Source organism: Martes martes, assembly GCF_963455335.1.
Source record: "Martes martes genome assembly, chromosome: 9".
NCBI lineage: Eukaryota > Metazoa > Chordata > Mammalia > Carnivora > Mustelidae > Martes > Martes martes.
The window spans coordinates 25,031,664-25,055,142 of NC_137896.1; the positions used below are offsets into that span (position 1 = coordinate 25,031,664).

The 23,479-nt window shown below is 60.2% G+C and overlaps 1 protein-coding gene across 2 annotated transcripts in view; it reads left to right on the top strand.

Annotated features, from left to right (window-relative positions):
- Positions 1-873: 873 nt before the first annotated feature.
- NOL4L (nucleolar protein 4 like) overlaps positions 874-23,479 on the top strand; it is a gene marked incomplete at its 5' end in the record, with an annotated part of 126,668 nt that continues 104,062 nt past the window's right edge. For both annotated transcript variants that reach the window (XM_080814665.1, XM_080814666.1), the window contains one exon: positions 874-1,194. In XM_080814665.1, the coding sequence (XP_080670791.1) occupies positions 874-1,194 (321 nt within the window). The remainder of the gene's footprint in view (positions 1,195-23,479) is intronic.

Genomic DNA, 23,479 nt, shown 5'->3' on the forward strand with positions numbered 1-23,479 from the left:
CGGGAAGGAGGGAAGGGCGCCTGCCCTGTACCGCCCGCGCGGGGCTAAAATCGGGCGGGGCCGCCCGGGGAGGCCGGAACGCCTGTGGCCGGGCGGGGTCTGCGCCTTACTCCCTGCGAGACCGCGGGGTCCGGGCGCAGCGCGGCCTGCGAGGCTCGGGGCCAGGCCCGGCCAGAGGGAACTCAGTCCCTTGGCTGGGCACTGCGCGCCTGCGGCTCCTGCCCTCTCCGCGGCTGCGGGCGCGGCGGCCCCCGCGCCCCCAGGGGCCGGCCCGGGGCGGGGTCTGGGTCCCGCGGGCGGGCGCGGGAGCGGGGGGGGGGGACGGCGGCGAAGGCTGCGACGCTCTAACAGGTGGGATCCCGCGGCGTGGTGGAGGCGGGCGCGGGAGGAGGAGGAGGAGGAAGAGCAGCGGCAGCGGGAGCCTGAGCAGGAGCAGGATGAGCCGCGCGAGCTGACAGCCGCCGCCGCCGCCGCCCGCGCCCAGGCTCGGTCTCGCTCCCCGCGCCCGGAGCCGCTCCCCGCCTCCCGCCTCCCCCGGCCGCCCGCGGGGCGGCCCGCCCCCTCTGCACCTCCGGGCCCGGAGCTGCCTCCATCGCTCCCGCATCCCGGCCGGGGGGGAGGAGGAGGCGGAGCAGGAGGCGAGCCGGAGCCGCCGCCGCCAACGCCGCCGCTGCCGCCGCCCGAGCAGGACAGAGCGCGCCGCAGCCCCGCGCGTCCGGCCGCCGCCCGTGCCCATCAAGCAGCCGCGCCGGAGCCACACCGCGGGACAGCTCGGGCCGCGGCGCGCCCCGGCCCGGCCCAGCCCAGCCTAGTCCCGGCACCGGGCGGCCCGGCGGCCGGCCCGCCCCCGAGGGCGCCGGGCGCGGCGGGAGGATGCCGAAGCCGACGCTGCTGCTGCGCGGGGGCTGGGAGCGCGAGCGCAGCCCCGGGGACTCGGAGCTGGGCCGCCAGTTCCGGGACTGGTGCCTGCGCACCTACGGCGACTCGGCCAAAACCAAGACGGTGACACGCAGCAAATACCAGCGGATCGCCGAGGTCCTGCAGGGCGGCGGCGGGACCGGCGCGGGCAGCGGCCCGGCGGCCGGCGAGAAAGGCAAGTTCCAGTTCTGGGTGCGCTCCAAGGGCTTCCGCCTGGGCAGCGGCCGGGAACCCAAGATGGGCCAAGTGGTGTATGTGCCGGTCAAGACGGGCTCGGTGAGTGCGCGCGCGGCGGCCGCGGGCCGGTCCCGCCGCGGGGCTCGGGGCGGGCGGGGGCGGGGTGTGGGGGTGTGGATGTATGTCCGAACGTGTGTCCCTGAGGTTGTCCGTGGGTCTGGCCCGCCCGAGGCGCACGCGTCCCTGCTCACCCGCCCGCCCCGGCCCGCCCAGGCAGCGCTCCGGGTTCGGGGCGTCCCTGCCCCCCTCTGCGCCGCTGCCCGGGCCGTGGCCGTGCCGGGCGGGCTGTCCCGGGTAGCTCACCCCAGCATGTTCCGTCCTCCCGTCCCCTCCCCCAGCCAGCAGGCGGCTGCTCCGAAGCCTGAGCCTCCCCCCCTCCCGCCCCGGGGCTGCCTGTCCCGGGCGCCTCGCGCTCCCGCCCCCGGGCCGGCTGGGCGGTGTGTGTGTGTGTGTGTGTGTATGTGTGTGTCCGTGTGTGTGTGTGTGTCTGTGTGTGTGTCTGTGTGTGTGTGTGGAGGGTGGTGCCGCGGGAGGGGGGGCAGGGGCCGCTACGGGACGGGGAGTCCACTCGGCTCCCCAGCGCCAGGGGAGGGGGCCCGCCCCGGCACTGTCTCCCCGACCCCACCCGGGGCTGGCCCGGGGAGGGGCGGCCCGAGCCGCAGCCTGGCGCAGGAGCAGCCTCGCGCGGGTGGGTGGGGCGCCCCCTCCGCCCCCCGGGCCCCTAGCTCCCCCCTCCCCGGGACGGGGGCGGCCTGACCTATCCATCCCCTCCCCTCCCCCGTCCCCGGGGCCGGCCCGGTCCGGGCGGGGTGGCGTGGGGGAGGGGGCGGGGAACCGCAGCCGCCGCGAGGGAGGAGGCGGGCGGCCGGGCGGGGGCGTCCCCTCCGGCCCGGGGCGCCCTGGAGAGGGCGTGCGGCGCGGGCCCCGCGGCTCCCCCGCCGGGACCTCATTGTTCTGCAGCGGGTGGGGGCTGGGGGGGCGGCTGCTCCCGGGGCGCTGCTGAGCTTTGAACTTTCCGTCGCGGAGACCCTCCATTAGTGCGTTCAGCCCCCGGCCCGGCCCGGCCCGGCCGGCCTCCCTCCCTGCCCCCCTCGCTCCCTCCCCGGCCTCGCCCGGCCCGAGCGAGCGAGCCGGGCCGCCCCGCGCCGGCCTCCCTCCCTCCCTCGCTCCCCCGCTCCCCCCTCCGTGCTCCTCCCCCGTCCGGCCCGCCCGCCCCGCGCTCAGCCCCGTCCCCGGCCGGAGCGGGCTCTTCACACACAATTGATTCGGTCGTTACGAAAAGTGCACTTGTCCCCTCCCCCTCCCCCTCCGGCGGCCGCCCGGGCCCGGGCCCGCGGGGTGAGGGGGCCGCGAGGGAGGGAGGCGGGAGCCAGGGAGCGGATCCGGAGGCGCCTCCCCCCCGCGCCCAGGGGACGGGGCTGCAGGCCGCGGGGAGTGGGGAGCCGTGAGCGTGGAGGGCGGGCGGCCCATCTGCGAGGAGCGCTGATAACCGCGCCGCGGCCGCTGCGGCCGCCAGCAGCCCATCTGCGCCGCTGCCGCCTCCGGCCGGACCCGGAGCATGGGGCCGGGCCAAGGGGTGCGCCGGGGCCGGATTCCCGGAGGGCGAGGCTGGAGCAGTGGCCCACCCCAAGCGAGTCAGGGACCCCCCTCCCCAGCCCCAATCAGTACTCTCCCCCAACCCGGGGAGTGTGGGTCATTGTCCCCTCCCCTGATTGAGTCAGGGACCCCTCCCCCAGCCCAAATCAGTGCCCGCTTGCCCATACGGGGAGTAAGGGCCATTGCCTCTTCCCAGCTTAGGTCAGTCTTCCCCACCCTGCCAGTTCCATACCCCCTTGGGTTCCCCCCCATCTTGGGCTAGTGTCCCCAGTCTAAGTGTGGGTTTTTTTGTTTTGTGTTTTTTTTTTTTTTTGAGGTCAGTGACCCACCAGGTGGTTGACTGGGTCCGTGCCCCCTCCCCTGGGTCAGTGCCCTCAGCCATCCAAGCCACCTAGCACCTCCTACCCCAGCCTGGTTATCCCTCCCCAGGGAGCTGAGAGTCTTGGTTCACCTTCCCCATGGCAGGAAGCAGGATCCCTCACTGTACCCTGTACTGAAGTTGAGAGGCAGGTGACCCTCAGTTTTGGCAGCTGGCTCACCGGTTCTGTGTGGGTCCATCTGTCCCCTAGGGAGTAGGCATCATGGGCTGTCCCTTTACCCTCTTAGCAACGCTGCTGTCAAGGCAGAGCAAGCATGAGCATTCTCACACACACACACACACACACACACACACCCATCCAGGCCACATGCAGAAATTGGGTGCTAGGCCTGGGCTCCAGCCCCTCCCAGTCCAGCCAGTCCCTTCAGATCCTTCGTGAGGCCCCTCCTGACCTGCCTCACCTGTCCCTGGCATCAGGGCCCCCACCAGCCTCCACCCTGGCTCCCAGACCAATAATAAGCCTTCCCCAAGGGACCACCTGCCTGGGAGGCAGAGAAAGGGGACCCAGGTCTCCCTGCCCAGGCTGCCAGGAGGACGACAAACACAACAGAGCAGATGTGCCCTCCTTCGACAGCCTGCTCCTCTGGCTCCCCATGCCTTCCTGCCTGGCCTGCTGATCCCCAGAGACCCCGTTAGTTACCTGCCACTCGCCCGCCCAGCCAACTGGAGCCAGCTGCAGGAGCTGCCCCAGTCCTGCCACCCCCATCTCCGAGCACCTTCCTGGGGCTCAGTAATTATTTTTATATTTCCATTTTTCTTTCCACTGATCTAAGAGGAACAAATCCTGCTGGGAATTCTGGGCCAGCCATGGCCTTTTCCTGGGAGGGGCCGAATGGGACCGTCTTTGAAAGGTGCAAAGGATATCCCCCTGCCTTCATGGGCCTACGCGCGCACGCACACAAACACACACACACACACAAAGTTGCCATTGCCTCTGGTGGCAGTTGGGAGACATCCTGTAGTTTTGTCCTGGGTGGGTTTTCATGAAGGTCATCGGGCTGTAAATCTTTGTCCCAGGCACTTGCTCGGCCCCCATAGGCCTTGTGTTGGGTGTAGGGCATTGGGGCCGGTGGGACTCTGCCTGCTCCGGGCACCCAGCTGGTGGGGGAGGCGTGCCTAGCTAAGGATGTGATAAAGCCCTCGGAGCCCCCAAGGGAGGGCGAGCAGCAAAAAGAAAAAAGAAAAAAAAAAGATTTCAGGGAAGAGGGGCTGTGGGTGTTGGGTCATCCAGCGGCTGAACCAGGGTCCCCCGCTCGGTGTGCCGTCCCATGGGTGGCCATGGTGTGTCATCTCTCTTCCATGTTGTTCTCTGGCTGCCCCCTCCCCGGGCCCCCTTGCCTCCTCCCACAGCCATATGCGGTGCTGTGGTTGGGCCCTTCCCTAGTCCCGGCCGCCGGCCGCGGGTCGATGATCTGACACCACTTGTCCCGTCCCATCTGGCCCTGTGCTTTTCTGGGTGTGTGTGACAAAGGCTTAATCTGTCCGGACGGGCCCAGGGCGGAGAGGAGGGCGCGGGGAATTACACTCTGCCGGGGCCTCCTGCAGCTGGGGCCCGGGCGGGGGCGGGGCGGGGGTCGAGCAGAGCCGAGCCTGGGCGTGGGGGAGAGGCAACTTGGTCTCCAGTCTGCAGGTTGTCACAGGAAATAGAAGTGGAGGCGGAGGGCTGAGGGCTGAGGGCTGAGGGGAGGAGGGCGGAGTCCTCCACCCGCGGCATGGGGTGCTCACGGGGATAAGATCTTTTTATGACAAGAGCCAGCCGGGGCCTCCTGACTGGGCAAAGCCTGGTTAGGATTTATTATTTCTTGTGTTTGGCCTGCTCTGGCCTCCGTGCGATGCCACGCAGGGGAAGCAAACGGCTTGGAGGCAAGACCCTCGGATTCCGCTCCAGCGTCGGCCACAAAGTGAACCAACCTCTTTCCTTTTCCTCTGGTCTCTTCGAGTGGGGCTGTCCCCTCCAGGACCTGCAAGGGCCACAGGTTATGGCTGGGGCAGGGTCCCGGGCCATCTGTCAAGCCCCAGGACCTCCTTGGAGATAGATGTTCTCGGCTCAAATCGACCATCTTCCGGGTGGGAAGACCGAGGCCTCGAGAGAGGTGCTTTCCGTTGGCAGGGAGCCGGGACTGGAATACGGATTTCTGTGCTCCACTGTGGGCGTCGTGGGCCCATCACAGACTGTGAATCCCCCCATTAGAGCCCCATTCCCTGAGGGGAAACGCCAGCTTGCCAAACCCCACTGTCAACATTAGGCTTTTGCGAGCCGGACCCCAGGTGTTCCGCTGGCCAAATTGACTAATGGTGGTCTTTTCCCAGTTTGCAGACAACGTTCATTTAGCGGAGAGCATTTTCTCAGTCTTCGCTCTTTCTCCCCAGAGCTTTTGTGTAAAACCTTTGGCACCTGCGGCCACTGGTCTGGGCGGGAAACGGCCTCTGACTTAGCCCGGTGTAATGTATGCTGTGACCTTCGCTTGAATTCCTCAATGTTTCCTGCTTTTCCCCAAGTTATCACCACAGTGACAGCTTCTGAGTCACCTACCGTGTGCCTGTCCCAGTACCGAGGGGCTGACACACATCGACCTGTCAGATTCTCACCATCCCCCAGAGGTCAATGCTGCTATTTGCGCTTGCCTCCAGATGAGTAAACTGAGGCTTAGCAAGGTGCGGTACTAGGCCTCACTGCTGACAGGGGCAGGCCGTGAGCTTGGCTACTGCTTGTACACGTCTCTGTTCTGACCCCGTCTGAGGGGTCTCGTGGCCCGATCCCTTGGCAAGCGTAGGTCCTTTGCGACAAGCTTTCAGTCTATTACACCTTAGTCTGAATTAGTCTACAAGAATCCCTCTGCTCAGGATGTCTGGGATCACAGGCCAGTGCTGGAGGCAGGACTGGCTCCGCATGAGGCATCTGGGGACTTAACTGGGGCTCTCGAGGACGGGTAAGGGGTGAGAAGAAGGGAGAAGACCTCCATTGTCCCCGGGGGACTTTTGAGGAGAAGCCTGACAGTGACATCTGGCAGGGTCCCCATTTGGATTTCTCCTGAGTGGCAGAAGTGGGCTGTTTTGTCAATTAAGCCTCAGTGATTTGGGTGAATGCGGTCTTGGACACTCTAGGGGCTGTGTTTCAGAGCCTGGGTGATGCTGGAGCATTAGGCTCTGCCTTCCCGGGGCCTCCCCTCCAGGTCCTAGGTCACTCTCCGCTGGGCGTGGGGACAGCATACCTTCTTCCTTGGGTAAAACCTGGCACAGCCCCCAAGACTGCCTTCTTGTCCTGGGGTGTCTGAAAGACAGGAGGCCCATCCAGGACCCTAAAAATGCTGTGGGGAAGACTTAGGGGGGTGGTGGACAGTTTGTGGCTGGGGCTGCCCAGGGACAAAGGTCTAGAGCCTGACCCAGCCTCAGGCAAGCTTGGGCTTCTCCAACCTTAGAGATTGTGGGTTTGATGGAGTATCGTGCATGAGCGCGTGTGCCCATGGGCTAGAGCATGTATGTGCACGAGGAGGCTGTGTGTGTGTGTGTGTGCGTGCAGCAGTGTGACTGTGTGGGTGTGAGTGTGCATGTCTTGTCCATGTGCGGGCTGGGAATGCTCGTGCGCCTGGGGCGGTGCATGTGTGCACGCGCGTGTGTACAGGTGAAAGGGAGACTACAGGCCGGTGGACGTGTGTGACTGCGGGTGTCTGCGCTGGCAGATGTGCAAGCACCTGGGGCGTGGGCATTGGCAAGACCACGAGCGTGAGTATGTGCAGGCACACATGTTCCAGATCCTCTTGAAGAAACCCCAGCAGTCTGGCAGTGCAGGGCTGGCAGGGGTGTCCTTCGTCATCACAGAGGCGGCCCAAGCTGCCACCCCAGCCCGAGCTGCCCCCCGGAGCCTCCACCGCTGCAGGAAGGACGTGCCAGGGAGGGAGTGGGTGTGAGAAGTGGTGCCGTGTCTATCCCTGTCCCCATCCCCATGACAATGTCCGAGGCACCTCCTTGTTTCCAGCCTTCCTCCACTTCCTCCTCGTCCACTCCCTGCCCTCTGAGGCACTTACTGAGCCCCCGAAGCCAAGCACCATGGCGGGGGAGGGGGCGTGCCCTTCTGGAAGAGAGGGCTCTGAACTTGAAGTGAGGGGGTCATGACCAACAGAGCCCAACTCCACCACTTCCTTGCCATGTGACCTCGGGCAAGTATCCTGCCTGACCTTTCGGGGTCTTACTTTCCTCATCTGGAAAATGGGCTTGGAGCCCCATCACCAGGAGGCCTGGCAAGCTGGAAGAGCTCCACTGTCACTTCCTGAATGTTTCCTGCTTTTCTCCAAGTATCACCACAGTGACCGCTTCTGAGTCACCTACCGTGTGCCTGTGCCTGTAAAAAGATCTTATCCCCACGAAGTGGGGTTCTGTCTCCTGACTTGTATCAAAGCCAGGTCTGGACCCCGGGCCCCTAAACAGGACAGGGAGCAGAAGAGAGCTGGGTGAGGGCCTGTCACAGTGGGCAGCTCGTCAAAATGAGGACTCCTGAGTCCACTCCCTGCCCCTGGCCCGCCCTGACACACAGGGGAAGGGAAGGGCTTGGGGTCTCTAGCTTCGGGGCCCTGGGCTCAAATACCACCTCTGCCCTTTCACCAGTTTGGCCTTAGTTGGCTCATCTGTAAAATGTAGCTGATCATTTTGTCTCCCTCATAGCATTGGTGTGAAGATTAAGGCGTTAAGCAATGTAGAGGCTGAAGAACGTGCAAGTCCTAGGAAATGTTAACTGCTCTGTGATCTCACTGAGCCTCAGTCTCCTGATCCAGAGAGTGGGGATGGTGATGAGAGCCATGGTGGATATTAGATGGGCCCGTGGAAAGAAAGCATGCAGCCAAGTCCCTGTCACGTAGCTAGTGGGCAGGAACTACTGGTTCCCTAGAGATTGTGTCGGAGTCATTTGTGTGTCCCCGGTACCATTAGGGGCTGGGTGGTGTTGCACTGAATTGCGCAGAACACCAGAAGGGGCTCAGTGAGGGTGTGGGTGTGGCACGAGCCTCCAGAGCTGGGGACTTAGAAGCTCAGGGTCTCTCTGCCCTGCTTGGCTTCTGCCCTGCTCTGAGCCTCCGTTTCCCTCCTTATTACACAGGAATGCCCTTTGGGTCCCTCCTGCCTCTGAATCCCTTTCTGGTGCTGTGCCAGGTCCTGGAGGTCCGGGAGGGGCGCTAGAGGGTTGAAGCTAGGGACTCTGCCAAGGCCGGTAGGAGTCCAGCAGGTAGAAAGGTAGTAGGATGGGCATCCTGGAGGCCTTCTCCCTTCTAACCCCCCATCCCCACCCCTGCTCCGGTCTCTGGCCAAGAACTCGAGTTCTGGGCTCCAGGACCTTGGAATACAGTTAGGCCACTGTAATGACAGCTTTCCCTGGTCAGGGGCCTGAGCCCGTCTCCTGTGTTTTCTAGCCCCTGCCACGCACCAGACTTTATTTCACTTAATCGCCCTGGATTCTGTGTGGTAGAGGGGACTTGGCATCAGGGAGGCCAGGGAACCTGCCCGAGTCCCACAGTGAGGAAGTGGCCAGGCTTGGGTTCCGTGGCTGGCTGACCCTCTCAGCCGCAGGGTGTGGAGGTGGGGCTCACGGGTGCCTTAGCTCTCTGTACCTCCCCACCCCAGGCCTATGGGGTCCCCTCATCTGGGACACCCCACTAAAGCTTCTCAGAGCTCAAGGCAGCCCTTTACCTGCCTAAGACCCAGCCTGGTGGGACACAGATGCCCCCCCACCACCGTCTTTCCCCCTCACTTCACCTGCAGCTCCAGACCCCAGCCCAACCTGGGCAGTCTGCAGGGGTGCGGAGACAGAGCAGCTGGAAGGTGGGGCCTGTTCTCTCCCACAAAGTCATCCACTCCCTTAGCATCCAGTCCTCTAGGCCAGCCAGGAAGGGGGGGAAAACTAAGGCTGAGAATGGCGGGGACTCGCTCAAGGTCCCAGAGAGCACCAGAGCTGGGTGTGAACAGGCAGGTGACTCGCCCCTCATTTGCTCTCCCCCATCCCCATCCTGGCAGCCCCATCCTGCCCCTGTTCGGCCATACCTGGGAGTCATGTTAATGGTTCTCTTATAGCTCCTCGTCCCCAACCAACTGTTTTGACCTTGAAAATACATCTCAGATTTCTCCTTCTCACCACCTCCACCCTCTCCAGCCACCCCACTGTGCCCACTCTGGCTCCCCTGTAATCCCTTCCAACCCACACTCCAGAGAAAACTGCAGAAGACAAACTAGATTCTCCCCTGCCTCTGCTCAGAACCCTCCAAGACTCCTGTCTCACTCAAGGCAAGAGCTGGTCTTTTTTGAAGCCTCCACAGCCAGGCACGATCTGCCCCAGCTGCCTGCTGCCTTCATCTCACTCCACTCTCCCCTTGCCCACTTGGTCTCAGCCACACTGACCTCTTTGCTATTCTAAAAACTACCAAACACAACTCTGCCCCAGGGCCCTTGCACTGGCTATTTCCCCAGGCTGTTTCCCTAGATCTCTACGTGGCTGGTTCTTCTCCTCTTTTGGGTCTCTGCTCAAATGTCACCATCTCAGAGAAGTCCTCCTGGATCACCCAGTCAGGACCATTTTAAGTCCCTTGGACTCTTCTCACCATCCCCCTTCTATTTAATTTTTTTCTCTAGCTCTTACTATCCCCTGACATTATGGATGGTTTTTAGTTTATAAGTTTGGTACCTGTCTCCCCATAAGATGATGGGCTCTACCAAGGCAAAGCAGTCTGTTTTGTTCACTGCTGTGTCCACAGGACAGAGACTAGCTGCTGCCCCGAAGGGACTCCCCACTGTGGGGGGCAGCAGATGCCTCAGAGCTAGAGTGTGAGAACTGCCAATCCACTTCTGTACTCGGAGGGCCTCGGGAGTCCCAGGGTCTGGGACTGGACCATTCCTTCTGCCCAGCTGTGTCCAGGGAGTCCTCAGGAAGACGACATTTGAGCTGGACCTTGAGGGCCCAGCCAAATTTTTCAGCAAGAGCAAAGCATGGGGAAGCTCATTCCAGGGGGTGGGAATGTGAGCAGGAGCTTGGAGGTGGGACAGGTTTTCACAGGTTAGTGCAGACTCTCTGTGATGGTGATTGGGGCCACTTTCCCGAGGAAGCATGTTCTGCAAAACATTTCAGATGGGGTGGGGATGGGTAAATCAGCTTGAAAACCACTGTGCGGTCCTGAGAGGATGAGCTAGTGAAATCGCTTGGGGCCAGATGGAAGAGAAGGATCTGGAAAGCCAGGCAGAGGAACTAATGTGTCCTTATCTCCTTGTGTCATCATAAGGGAAAGCAAGGAGTCCACAGGAGGATTTTTAGTGGAGGGAGACAAGGTCAGATTTGGGTTCTAGAATGAACCCTAGAGTACTGGGCAAGAGAAAGACGTATTCCATAAAGGCGAGACAGAAGGTAAAGGAGTTGCGAGGTGTGGAGAGAGAAGCCTAGCCTGGGAGGAAGAAGATTGGCTGCTTCCCTCATAGGACAAGGGACTGGGCGTAGGTGACGGGAGGAGCGGGGAGAATGATGTTCGAGGGTCAGGGTTGGCCCAGTTTTCTTGGGTGGAAGGAGGGGAGGTTAGGACACCAGGAACGTGGAGAGATGTACAGATCTGGGGGACAGGGGCAGGGGCCTATGGGCGGAGTCTAAGAGCTGGCCTTAAGGCCGGTAGCATGTGGCAGTAGGGGGCTGTGGTGACTCTGGGCTCTGTAGGGCCAGCTTGGGAGTCATCGTGTCCACGGGGCCCCCTCCCCAGCTTAGAACCTTCCGCGCCCCGGCTGGGACCCGACTGCAGGCTCCTGGGAGGCCTATGCTTGGGTGGATGACTCATCGTTTTCTCGGCATCCCGGCATCCCCGGGCTGAGGAAATGTTCAAGGAGACATGGGGCCCTTCCTTTGGCAGGCCAGGCCCTGACTGGATGCCGGCGGGTGGAGAAAAGTGCACTCAGGCCTGATCTCCAAGCGTCCTGAGGGCGTGTCTCCAAGAGCCCCTGGCTTCCACGATCCTGTGCAGCCCTCAGTCACCCTGGGAGGAGGCTGTTATGACCCCATTCTACAGGTTAGCAAACCAAGGTACAGCCTACGTAAGCGCCTAGCTAAGTCAGCACTTCGTGGCACAGTTTCTTCATCTGAAAAATGGGTCTGCTGATTATTCCTCCCCAGCAGGTTTGATCGGAAAACCAAGAGAGAGAATCCTGTGAAATGCCTCAATAGTGGCTTGTCACTTTTGGTAGAGCAAAACTAGGGAAGACAGGAGAGTAACATGGCCAACAACAGGCCTGCATTTGGACCCCAGTTCTGCCACCAGCTTCTGGTTCTGGGCAAATGGCTTGCCTGCTCTGATCCCTGAACCCCTTGTGTGTCAGTGGTGATAACCCACGTCCTGTGGGGTAGCTGGGAAGATGCCCTGAAATCAAGCCTGACAGGCAGGCCTCAGAGTAGAGGCTGCTGACCCCTCTCTCCACTGCAAAGATCCCCAAACCAGATAGCCATTGCCCTCCCAAGGGTGGCTAAGAAGCACTTTGTGGGGCGACAGGAAAGCCTGGGCCGAGGGGGAAAGAAAGGGGGTCCAGTTCAGAGAGTTCTTCCTGGGAAGCCCCATGGGGGATGGGGCTTCTGGGAGATCTGGAGCTGGGACAGAAGCGGGCTGGGGACAAAGGGGTTTATGTTGAGTGGGGGATGTCAGAGGAGGAATGGGGAATGTGGAGGCAGAGGCTGAGTCCAGGCTCTGCCATTTATTGCTGTGCAGTCTTGAGCAAGTCAGTTCCCCTCTCTGAGCCTCAGTTGTCTCATCCATAAAATGGGGGCAATGCCAGCTGTGGCTTCACGGACATCTGACTTCTAAACTACATGGTATGGTATGGTGGCAGCCGTAGCAGGGTGTGGGCTTTGCGAAGCCTTCCACGAAAGGGGGCTATAATGACGATTCTGGTTGGGATTGAACCAGTAATCCTCGAGTCTGTGATGAGGCCGTGTGGAGCAGTGCCACCAAGCTGGGCTCCGGAGCACAGATCAGCCCCAGGTTCGAGCGGAGCGCTGTGACTCACTAGCCCGATGACCTTAAAACAAGTCGCTTCCCCTCTGGGAGCCTCAGTTTCCTCCTCTGTAAAATGTGGCCAGCGGTATCACCCATCTCATAGGGCTGCTGTGGGAAGGTGAAGAGAGGTTCCGCATCAGGTGGTTGGCCCAGGAACCAGGAGCTTTTGTCTCTTGTGCCCCCAGCATGGCAAATGGCAGTTAGACCTCAAATCTGGGGCCTGGAAAGGGGCTGGGGGATGCGGAGAGGGGCAGAAGCGGCAGTGGCCAGAGCTGGAACGGAGTGAGGGCAGCAGGAACATGTGCAGGGAAACTGGAAGGGGAGACTTCCGGCAGGAGGGGTGGTCAGCTGGCTTGCCCCCGTGGATGGGCAGACCCCCAGCCCCAGGTCTGGATGAGAGAAGACCCTGATAGAAGCCGGGGCAGAGGGAAGGCACCGCGAGCTGAAGCTGGTGGGAAGTAGAGGATAGAAATCCCACTGGTCCAGTCAGAAGTTGGCACTCAGGGAGGGGGGCAGTGGGCTGCCCAGGGCCAGGCTGCCCATTTTGGGGCTAAGAGTGGGCATGCTCCCTGGGCCAGAGAGCCCTGCATTTAAATCCTGCCTGACCATCCAGCTGTGGGACCTCGGATACCTCTCTGCCTCCTCTCTGAGCCTCCACTTCCATATCTGTAAAATGGGGAGAGTCCTCTCCGCACCCTTTTAGGGTTGTGGGATAATCTGAAGTCCATAAAGTAAGCAGCGACTGCCTGCTACTGAGCAAAACCAGTGACAGTCATGACCCAGCCAGTATTTGGGGGTTACTTATGAAAACCTGGACACCGCCAAGCACTTTATGTCTGTGACTCGTGCGATGGTCCAAACTCAGCTATCTTTGCAATCCTCGTCTTGCTGACAAGGATGTCAAGGCTCGGAGAGGTTGGTTAACATGCCCGAGGCCACACAGCTGATAAGAGGCAGAGCAGGGACTTGGGCCTGCGCAGTGGGAAGTGTCATGTCCTTGGCTCCCTCTAGCCCCCATCCTCCCGACAGCAGGTGTCAGATCCCGGGGTCCCCTGTGGTACCACGCACCCTTGGCCCATACGTTCTTCTTCCCGGCATAGAGAGGCGGGCATGAGTCTCTCCCGCAGAGCGTGCGGACCCTGGGACGTACTACTAAGGTGCAGACAGGATCTACGGGGAGGGTTGGTTGACCCTCGGGGTCACCAAGGGATTCTTTGGTTCAGGGAGGGCCACGTGGCGGTGTGGGGCCTCACAGCCAGCGGGGACAGCCAGCATACTGCCCTCCAGCTGAGGCAGGGGGAGCCCCGCGCCCACCGGCACGAGGCAGGGCAGAGCTCACCACCAAGGTCACAGCCAGCTGCCGGCCGCCAGCAGCCCCAGGAGGAAGCAGGTGGCCGGTGCCTAATCCGGGTGGCACTGAGGGGTGTCAAGGCAAGGAGAGGGTACCATGGGGACTGGGGAGGACCTGACAGGGGGGCTCTTATAAGGAAATGAGCCAAGAAGTGGGAGATGAGGGGCTGGGAGCTCCCAAGAAGGGGGAAAGGGTGGACAAAGGAGCCCAAGAAAAGTTTGTTTTTCAAGGTAATGCACATACAAGACTTTAAGCAACAGCAACAAAACAGCCAGCAAGGGGGTGAACAGTGACCAGCCCACCCTGTCTCCCTCCACCTAGGGGAGGTCCAGTCCCTTAGGTGTCAGGCCTGATACCCTTGGCTCTGAGCTGGGCTACCTACCTGGTTTTGAATCCTGAATCCCCTGTGTACTCGCAGACTTGGACAGCTTACTCCACGTCTCCATGTCTGAGTTTCTACATCTAAACCGGGGGTGGTATTAGGGCCTGTTTCTCTAGACTGTGGCCTCGCTCCCAGCAGAAGTGAACCCGGGGCCGAGTGCTCCACAGGCAGGGATGGTCGCTGCCGTGGCTGCCGCTTTGCTGGGCTCTCTGCTGCGCGTGCGTGCCCACGCACCCCGTCCGTGAGATTTAAACACCCAGCTTCCCTTGCGGGGCCTGAAGCTTGGTTTTCTGGGCTTCTGTCAGTTGAGGCAAGAGGCAGAGGTGAGAGGTCAGCCCAGCGGCCCTGGATCTTCAGACCAGGCCCCCGGACGTGGGAGGGGGGTGTTCTGACGTCAACTGGCCCTCAAGTATTAGCCACTGACTTGTCCAGAGCTGGAGGTGTGGGGACTCGATCCCACATCCTGTGCTGGGGACGTGAAGTGGCTGCGGGGACAGGAGGGGTGAGGCGAACTGTGGAGAGAGACCTTGTCCAGGCTGTGAAGGTGGGGCCTCAAAGCCCTCCTCTGCCACTTCTGAGCCTTCTCAGCCCTGCCATTACTGAAAAAGTTCCCGGCTCCTTGCCTTGGTTTCCTTATCAGGATGGTGGCCCAGGCGGTGGTGAGGGGCCAAGAAGACACTGCAGGTGTGACAGAGCATTGGGGTTGTTTGTGGGGGACCCCACGTGCAGGTCCCTGCCCTGAGGGGATCTTACAGCTAAGAGGTTGCTGCCATTTATAAGATTCCAGGTTAGGAGGTGCACAGCCCTGGGTTCAAATCCTAGCTCTGCTGCTTAGTAGCTAAGTGACCTTGGGGGAAGTTAATTAACCTCCCTAGGCCTCAGTTTCCTCCTCTGTAAAATGGGCATAGTAGTAGAACCTGCTATGGGGGCATGTAGGATGCAGCTTAAGAGGCTGAGCCGGGGGCGTGGCTCAGGGTGAAGCTGTGATCCGCAGCAGCTGCAATTATTTTAAGGCCCCCAGACTAATCTAAGAACGCCCGGCAAACCACGCAGGGCTGCGGGCCATCCATTCATTCACGGACTCATTCAGCCAACACATTGGCACCTGCTTTGTATCAGGTCCTGTGCAGGCACGCCACTGAGATTTACTAAGCACCTACTACATGCTGGGAGCAGTGAACAGGATGGACTTGATCTTCGCCCTCCCAGAACTGGGAGCCTCAGGTAGCCACATGGCCCAGGGGAGCTGGGGACAGCCTGGGGCCCGACGTGCCATCCAGCTGGTCGGCTCTGGCAGCCAGGCCCCTGTCCCTGTTGTGTCAGGCTTACTGAAATTAACAGGGTTGCTTCTGCCTGGCGTGCCCGAGCTGGCCCTGCGGACCCCCCTGTCTGACTCCCCTGGGTCCCCCTTTCCCGGGGAAGTAAGCTCTAAGGGGTGTGGGGAGTGCTGGACCTTTTCTACCCGCCACCCCAGTTTTCGTCACCTCCTCCCCAGCGAAAGCTCATTGTCCTTCCTCCCACTTCCTCCCTCTTCACACAGCTGCCAAACTGCTGTATTAAAAAGGCAAACCTGACCGTGTTCTCTCTCTGCCCTAAACTTCATTGTGGGTCCCCATCAGCCTCGGAGCAAAAAGCACCAAGGCCCACAAGGCCCCGCTCTGGCCCCTGTCTCCACCTTCCGGACTCCTGCTCACTACCTTCAGCCGCACTGTCCTCCAGGCTGCTCCCCCAGCCCTCACTGGGCCTTGCTACAATGTCACCTCCTCAGGGAGGCCCCTCCTGACTGCCATTTCTTTCTCTTTTTCTTTTTTAAGGATTTTATTTATTTATTTGAGAGAGACAACAGAGGGAGAGTAACAGGGAGAAGCAGACTCTCCGCTGAGCAGAAAGACCAATGGGGCTCGATCCCAGGACACCAAGATCATGACCCGAGCCGAAGGCAGTTGTTTAACCAGCTGAGCCACAAAGGCACCCCTTTCTTTCTTTCTTTCTTTTTTTTAAAAGATTTTATTTATTTATTTGTTTGAGAGAGAGAGAGAGAGAACGAGCAGGGAGGAGGGGCAGAGGGAGAGAGAGAAGCAGATACCCTGCTGAGCAGGGAGTCCCACGCAGGGCTCCATCCCAGGACCCCAAGATCATGGCCTGAGCCGAAGGCAGATGCTTAACCAACTGAGCCACCCAGGTACCCCTTGACTGCCTTTTCAAAGTGGTTTTCTTTCTTTCTTTCTTTCTTTTTTTTTAAGATTATTTATTTATTTATTTGACAGAGATCACAAGTAGGCAGAGTGGCAGGCAGAGAGAGAGAGAGGGAAGCAGGCTCCCCGCCGAGCAGAGAGCCTGATGCGGGGCTCGATCCCAGAACCCTGAGATCATGACCTGAGCTGAAGGCAGAGGCTTTAACCCACTGAGCCACTCAGGTGCCCCTCAAAGTGGTTTTTGACCCCATGTTCTCAGCCCCTTCCTCTAACTTTGGAGCCTTTTTATTTATTTATTTATTCATTCATTCATTTGGTTTTTTTTAAGGTTTTGTTTATTTATTTGGTGGAGAGAGCACAAGCAGGGGGAGTGGCAGGGAGAGGCAGACACCCCACTGAGCAGGGAGCCCAATGCGGGACTCCATCCCAGGACCCTGGGATCATGACCTGAGCCGAAGGACCTGAGCTTAATGGACTGAGCCACCCGTTTGCCCCTGGAGACTGTTTTTTTTTTTTTTTTAAGATTTTTATTTATTTATTAGAGAGAGAGAGAGAGCACGAGCATGGAGGAGTTGGGGGGACACGAGAGAGGAAGGGCAGCGGGGGAGCTAGTCCAGCAGACTCCCTGCTGAGCGTGGAGCCCAGTGCATATGAATCTCACCACCCTGAGATCAGGATCTGAGCTGAAATCAGGAGTCAGCACTTAACCAACTGAGCCACCCAGAGCCTTTGTTACCGTCCTACCCGTGCTGTATCCGTGTGCATGTTCCTCTTGGGCTCCACGAGGACAGGGACGGTGGCTGTCTTGCTCACTGCTGTGTTTTTAGCACCTAGTGCCCCATCAGCACTCCGTAAATGTTCTTTAAACAAGCGTCTCAAATGTTTTAATTCTCCTGCCTCCGTTTCCTCCTCTGCAGAATGGAAGGACAGAGCTGTTGGGGGGCTGACCTGAGGGCCGGCTCAATGGACAGGGTCCCATCCAGGACTGTCTGAGGCGCCGCCCAGTCCCAGGGCCGAGGGAGCCGGAGGAGGCTGGCAGGGTCGGCAGGTGGTCACAGAGACATTTGGGCTCGCTCCTGGCCACGCTGAGAAGCCCAGGTGAGGCAGAGACATAGCTGTGGGAAGAGGGGAAGAGATGCTGGTCTGAACGGAGGTCTGGGGCTAGGAGATGTAGCTCAGTGGCCCGTCCCTTAATGGGGCCCCGGAAGGCCAGATGTCAGGCAGCGAGAGCTATTGAGTATGGCAGAGCAGGGGACCATGGGGAGGGAGGCGTTTAGGGAGCCGAATCTGGTCTGACGTGTGCTGAGTGGAGACTGGGGGCTCAGGCCCAGGGGTGGACAGTAGCCCACATGGGAGCAGAAGCTACAGAAAGAAGGCGGGGGCCCCGGAGAGGGGCTGAAGGACTGGGTCTGTCTCCTCCTCCTTGCGTCATCTGCTTCGTTCTCTGTAAAAGCCAGTTCGCCGTCCGCGCACGCATTCGCTCACGTACTCATTCACCAGCCTGGGGAGAGCCTTCTGGGGTACAGCAGTGAGCCCCCACAGACCTGGCTTCTGTCCTGCCAGAGCTCTGGCTGCATCCTGGGGCCTGGATGCTGTAGGACCGAGGGACGGTGGCAGCACTGGTCATGCTGGGGACGGTGCGGTTGTGGTGGCAGTGGGGAGAATTGTGATGAGGATGAGAAGGGGACCGTGTGCTTGCGGGTGTGTTGGCGCGTCTGTATTGAGTGTCCCCAGGCGCCGGCCTGCTCCCAGGGCTTCCCGTGTGTTCGCACGCTGGGCTCCTGACACAGCCCCGTGAGGCACAGGGCTTATGCAACTCGCCTGGGGCCCACTGAGAGCCAAGGGTGGCACCCAGATGCAAGGCCAGGCAGGCTGGTTGACCAGCAGGTGCCCCCAGCTGTGGCCACCTGCCACTTCCAGCAGGCAGCTCCCTCCCTTAGCCGCAGCCAGCTCCCTGGACCTGGACCCAGCACCCAGCACCCAGCACCCAGCTCCCAGCACCGGGCCCAGTCCAGGTGAAGGTGCCCGAGCCTGACTTTCCTGAGTGGGGCTTAAGATCTGGCTTGGCTCCAGCAAGTTTAAGCAAACGGTGCCCTCGTTCCTCTGCCCCTAGCACCTTATCTGGGAAAAGGGAGAACTGTCCGCCAGAGAGGCCACCAGAGAGGCAAGGAAACCGACCTTCACTGTAGAAGTTGAAGTTTCCAGGTGGAGACTCCATTCCTCAAATCAGGAGACGAGAAGGAAATGAAGGTTCTATTCTGGGTTCTGCACCTGGGACCTGAGATGGGGAGGGGGCAGGGAGGGAGCCTGGGGCTCCTCGATGGACACACTGTACATACCCCCCTTGCTGCTTCTGCTACATAAGCCCAGGGGAGGGGCTTTTCTTCTGCCACTCCGGGCTGACTCCCATGCCTCTGTACTCCAGAGCAAATCTGAGCCAATCCCATGTCAAAAGTGAGGAGACAGAAGGTGAGCACTGGGAGCGGAAGGCCTGGGCACAAGTACCACTTTTGTGCTCCCTGTGTGGCCTGGGCCCAGTGCTGTCCCTCTCTGAGCCTTAGTGTTACTCTGTTGTCCGAATATCTCTGGAGCGGCTGCTCTGCCAGGCGCTGTGCTGTGCTCTGGAGACACAGCTGGAAATCTCTGCTCTACATTGGGGTGGGGGCTGACACTACATAATAAACGAGGAGTGTGCCCCATCTTGTCAGATGCTGCTAAGTGCTCTAGAGAAAAATCAAGCAGAGTTAGGGGAATCAGAGGTGCTGGGGAGGGAGGTATTGGAATTTTAATCAGAGTGTCAGAAAGGGCCTCACTGAGTAGGTGACATTTTAAGCAAAGCCTTGAAGGAGGTATGGAAACAAGTTATGCAGGTATCTGGGGGAAAAGTATTCCAGGTAGAGGGAACACTAAGTGCAAAGGCCCTGAGGCAGGAGTATGTCCGGTGGGTTTAAGGAACAGCAAGGAGACCAGTGTCCCGGGCTTCCCCCACACCTTGTATTTGGGAACCAAAAGACCACAGTTTATCCCTCGGGACCTTAGGACCCAGAACAAAATTACTCTGAGCCCTCATAGCCAATCCCAGTGAGAGTTAATGATGCCTGGAGGGGCCCTGATACCTATTTGTTCAACCTGGAGGGTGGATTTTAAGACCCATGGGGGCTTGGACCAGAGTATACCATTGTCTTCACTCCTCACTCCATGTGGCTGACTCTCAGACGGTCCTGGGTTCAAATCCTGGCCCCAGCACTTTCTGGCTACAGGACCTTAGGCAAGTGCCCTCATCTACAGAATGGAGATGTAATGCTTGTCTGATAGGGGTGATGGGGTGGGATTCAGGTAACATGCCAGAAAGCATTGTTTAAGTGCCCAGCTCTGTGCCTGCCTGTAGGAGGAGCTCAGTAAGTGTTTAAAACCAGCACTTAACATTTATATGACTTTGAACTATTTTCACAGTTGTTGGAATCCGTCACATCACTTGAATCTTCTAAGAACTCCATGAGGAAGGGGGACAGAAATAATAGCCCCAATTTACAAAGGGGTAAACTGAGGCCTGGAGAGAGTGAGTGACTTGACCAGGGTCACCATGCAGCGGGGCCACTAGAAGACTAAGATGTGGGCCTCCTAGCTTGGGGTACCCTGGGGATCTGGGGGAGTGGAGATTGTCCAGAACCTGCCGCCCCTGCCTTCCATGAGCGTGCACAGACACGTGAATGCATATCACTGACACCGTGAAATAGTAGTAACTTTGAGATTTGTGGTCCCGGAGCAGGTTTTGTAAGTCCTGGCTTGGTGGGTCAGGAGGTCTGTTGTAAGGATGTTGAAAGGCCCAAAGCGTGGGGAAGCTCAGGCCACAGGCAGGCGGAGTCTGGGGTCCTCAAGAAGAGGAAGAGGTCTGAGCTCATGTGATTGTCCACCCGGCCTGTTTGTCCATCCGGTGTCTGGCCTTGCTGGGCAGGGAGGGCTGGGTCCCCAGACTGGTCTCCCCGGAGCCCAGCCTGGCGCCTTACCCGTCCTGATCAGCCTCTGAGCCTCAGGACAGCTCTGGTTGGGGTTGGGGAGCATCATGAACGAGGAAGCTGAGCCGAGGAGATTGCATGCCCTGCTGGCACGGGAGGGCCAGGGTTGGGACCGGGTCTGCCTGACCTAGCTCCAGCCCCAGCGGTCCTCCTGGGGAACGGGTCACAGCCCAGCAGGGCACCAGCAGGCAGGCTCTGTGCAGGGGGCCCCTTCTTTCCCCCGCCCACCCTCCTGGCCGCAGGCTGGCCGCCTCGCCTAGCCCTTGACAGCAGACCCAACCCCTCAGGCTCTGGTCCTCAGTTGCTGTGGCCTCCTCCCTTGTCACCTGGGGTCCAGGACCGGTTTCGAGCCCCACCCTGCCCCCGCCCCTGGCATACCGCATGACTCTGGGAAGGTGTGGTCAGGGATCCCAGCTATGGTGAGCACCTCTAAGGCCCCAGTGCCCTTCCTTAGCGCCCACACAACTCAGGGGTTTCTAGGCCCATTTTCTAGACCAAGAAACTGAGGCCTGGCCTGAGGTGATATCCTGAAGCTCACAGGCCGTGAGGGCAGAGCTGAGATTCCAAAGTCCATAGTCTTGATGTAACATAACCTCTAGCCCTCAGGTTCTTCGGCAAAATGTGAGATGGGGACCAGAAAGTCTCAGCCTGGGGCGCAGAGCAGTGTGGGTCCTGGCTGCCTCGGGCTCCCAGCTAGGTGACTGGAGGCATTCCCCTTTGCGCCCAGGGCATTGGTTTTCTCGCCTGGAAATGGGGCTGAGCGCAGTATCCCCCTCAAGCTGCTGGAAGGCTTGGTGGGCAGTAGGACAGGGTGCCCAGAGAGTGACAGAACCCCGACAGGGTCACTCATTCTGAAATCACTGAGCTCGAAAAGAGGCCGGGGGTGGGGGGGGGGAAAGGCACGTACATGTGCTCTTCTGCTCTTCCCGGGGCTTGGCCCTGTGACCCAGACTTCTGGGCCCGGGACTGTCTGGATGTGTTCTGTGGACAGACACATCCAGGGAGCCTGTCATGGTGGGTGGTGAGTGGTGGTCGGTGGGTAGCCCCGGGTCATGAATGTGAGACCAGCTCAGGCTGTGCGGGGCAGCCACGGTGCCTTTGTCCCCTTTGTCTCCTCTCGTGCAAATTAGCAATTACCTTTCCTGCTCCTGCAAGCTCGGCCTTTCCTAGGAGAATTATGCACAGCAGCCACTGAGCAAGCAGAAGCCGCCTGGCTAATTAGCGGGTGGCCACTGGGGACGGGCTTGGGGCCTGGTGGCCAGAATTGGGGCTGCAGCTGCCTGCCGCTGGTGCCGGCTCAGCTGGCAGACCCCGCCATGTCCTGGGCTCTGGGACATCATGGGCCTTTCAGTCACGAGGTTCAGAGCGTTTTTAGCTGTGTGACCTTGGGTAAGTTGCTCTGCTTCTCTGTGCCACAGGCTCCTTGTCTTTAACTGAAGGACTGTGTGGGTTTGGAGCGGTGTCTATTATCAGCAGGTAGTGTTACCGCTGCTCTTGTCACCACTGCCATTGCCTGGGGTTCGTGCTGGCTTCAGTGGGAGAATGCAAGGAATGTCAGCCCGGTGGCGACCCCTGGGGACCTTGTAGTGCCACCTTAGTGTCCTGGGCAGCAGGAGAAGCCCAGCTAGGCGTCGGGCCCTTAGGCTATCAAGAGGCTTAATCTCCCTGAGCCCCGAGCTTCCTTTTGCTCGAGAAGTGAAGGAATGAAATAATCGAGATACTGCGTGGTCCTGTGCCCAGTCTCGGGCCTGTAGGCCTGTTACTAAAGGTAGAGCTCCTTCCCCTCTCTCTGCTTCCTCCTATTCTTCCTTCCTCCCCCTGCCTCCTTTCCCTCTCTCCCTCCCTCCCTCCCTCCCACCTCAGGAACACACAGAAGGGAGGCAAGAAAAGCCGAAGAAGGGCTGCCTGCGGTTTGGGGGAGTCAGGAAAAGGCTCCTGAGGGGGCTGGTCTGAACTGGACTCCATGGGACAGGGAAAGGCGGTGTGGTGGGGTGGGAGTGAGCGTGGGAGCAGAGCACCAAGGAGTCCTCTGCTCAGGGGCAAGACCATGAGGTGTGCGGCCCAGGACAAAGGCAGTGACGAGGGAGCTGTGGCAGGTTGAGGTGGGGCAGGGCTTGGGAGATGGCACCTGCCTATAGGGCCTCGGATGCCAGGCCAGGTAGAGCCCCCCAAACCTTCCCCCCCAGGCCTGGGACTCCAGAGAGGAGATCTGCGACTATGGGGTAGGGGGGCGGGGTTGTTGGTGAACAGTGTCTCAGAGCACGGGAGAAGGTGCCCCTGGCTTGGTGTGGGAAATGCCGGGCTGGTACGGCTTTCTGGAAGAGTCAGTCTTGGAGCCAAGGCTCGGCTCATCTTGGAGCTAAGCAGAGGGTGGGCATCCTGGGCAGAGGGGTCGGGCTGGCAAAGGCACAAAGCACTGCTCAGCGCTGGGGCGAGCAGGCCTGCACTGCTGAGGCCTCTAAGGCCCGGCAGAGAAGCCTGGATTCTATCTGGGCACTGGAAAGCCAAGGAAGTTTTGGGGCAGCCACTGGAGATCTGATTTTCCCAAAGTCTGGCTGCAGCCCCATTAGCTGAGGCCTGGGGTGGTTGAGACAGAGGTTCTGCCATCTGGAAACCTGAAGGTGTCAGCTTGGCGTCTGACCCTCCTGGGGGTCCCCCCTGGGCAAACCCCATCCCCTCTTGGAGCCTCAGCACCTGTGTGTGTCCAGTGAGAAGGCCGTAGACCACCTGCCTCCTGGAGCACTTGAGGGACACCGAGATCGTCCCTGTGACACACCTGGGGCTGGGCACCCCAAGGCGACTCAGCAGAAGGCGCACGGGATCTTTCTTCGGGCACTCACTCAATGCTGGTGTTTGGTACACATGCTTTATACATCTTATTCTCATGGCCGCCCTAGTAGGCAGCCCCCCCTACCCCATGGAGGAGGAAACCGAAGCACAGAGAAATGACCCGCCAAAGGGACAGGGCTGGGACTTGAGCCCTGCCTGGCCTGGCCCCACAGGACTTGCTTTTAGCCCCTCCACACCCCGTTCCCAAGCGGGGCCTTGGCTGGGTGTGGCTCGGTCCCCAGGCAGTTCCCTGGGGCCCCGTTAATCCCCTCTCAGGGCCCACCAGCATAAGAGCCAATTAGCACGTGCTCTTTGGGGGGCACTACACCTGTTCCCCTGCCCTGGGCCACCCCCACCCCCGAGGCCCGGCTCTGCCCAGGTCTCTTTGGGCCCCTCCCTCAGCTCCAGAAGCTGAGGTTTCCAGTACTGCGCCATAAGAAAAGGACGAAGGCTCATTTTTTGTCAGAGAAGCTGGGAGAAATAAAGCCGGTGAGAGAAACATCCTGGCGTCAGGATTGTTCCAAGCCCCGGCTGGGCCGCCCGCGGAGCGCCATCTCCCCTGCCACCGGCTCCC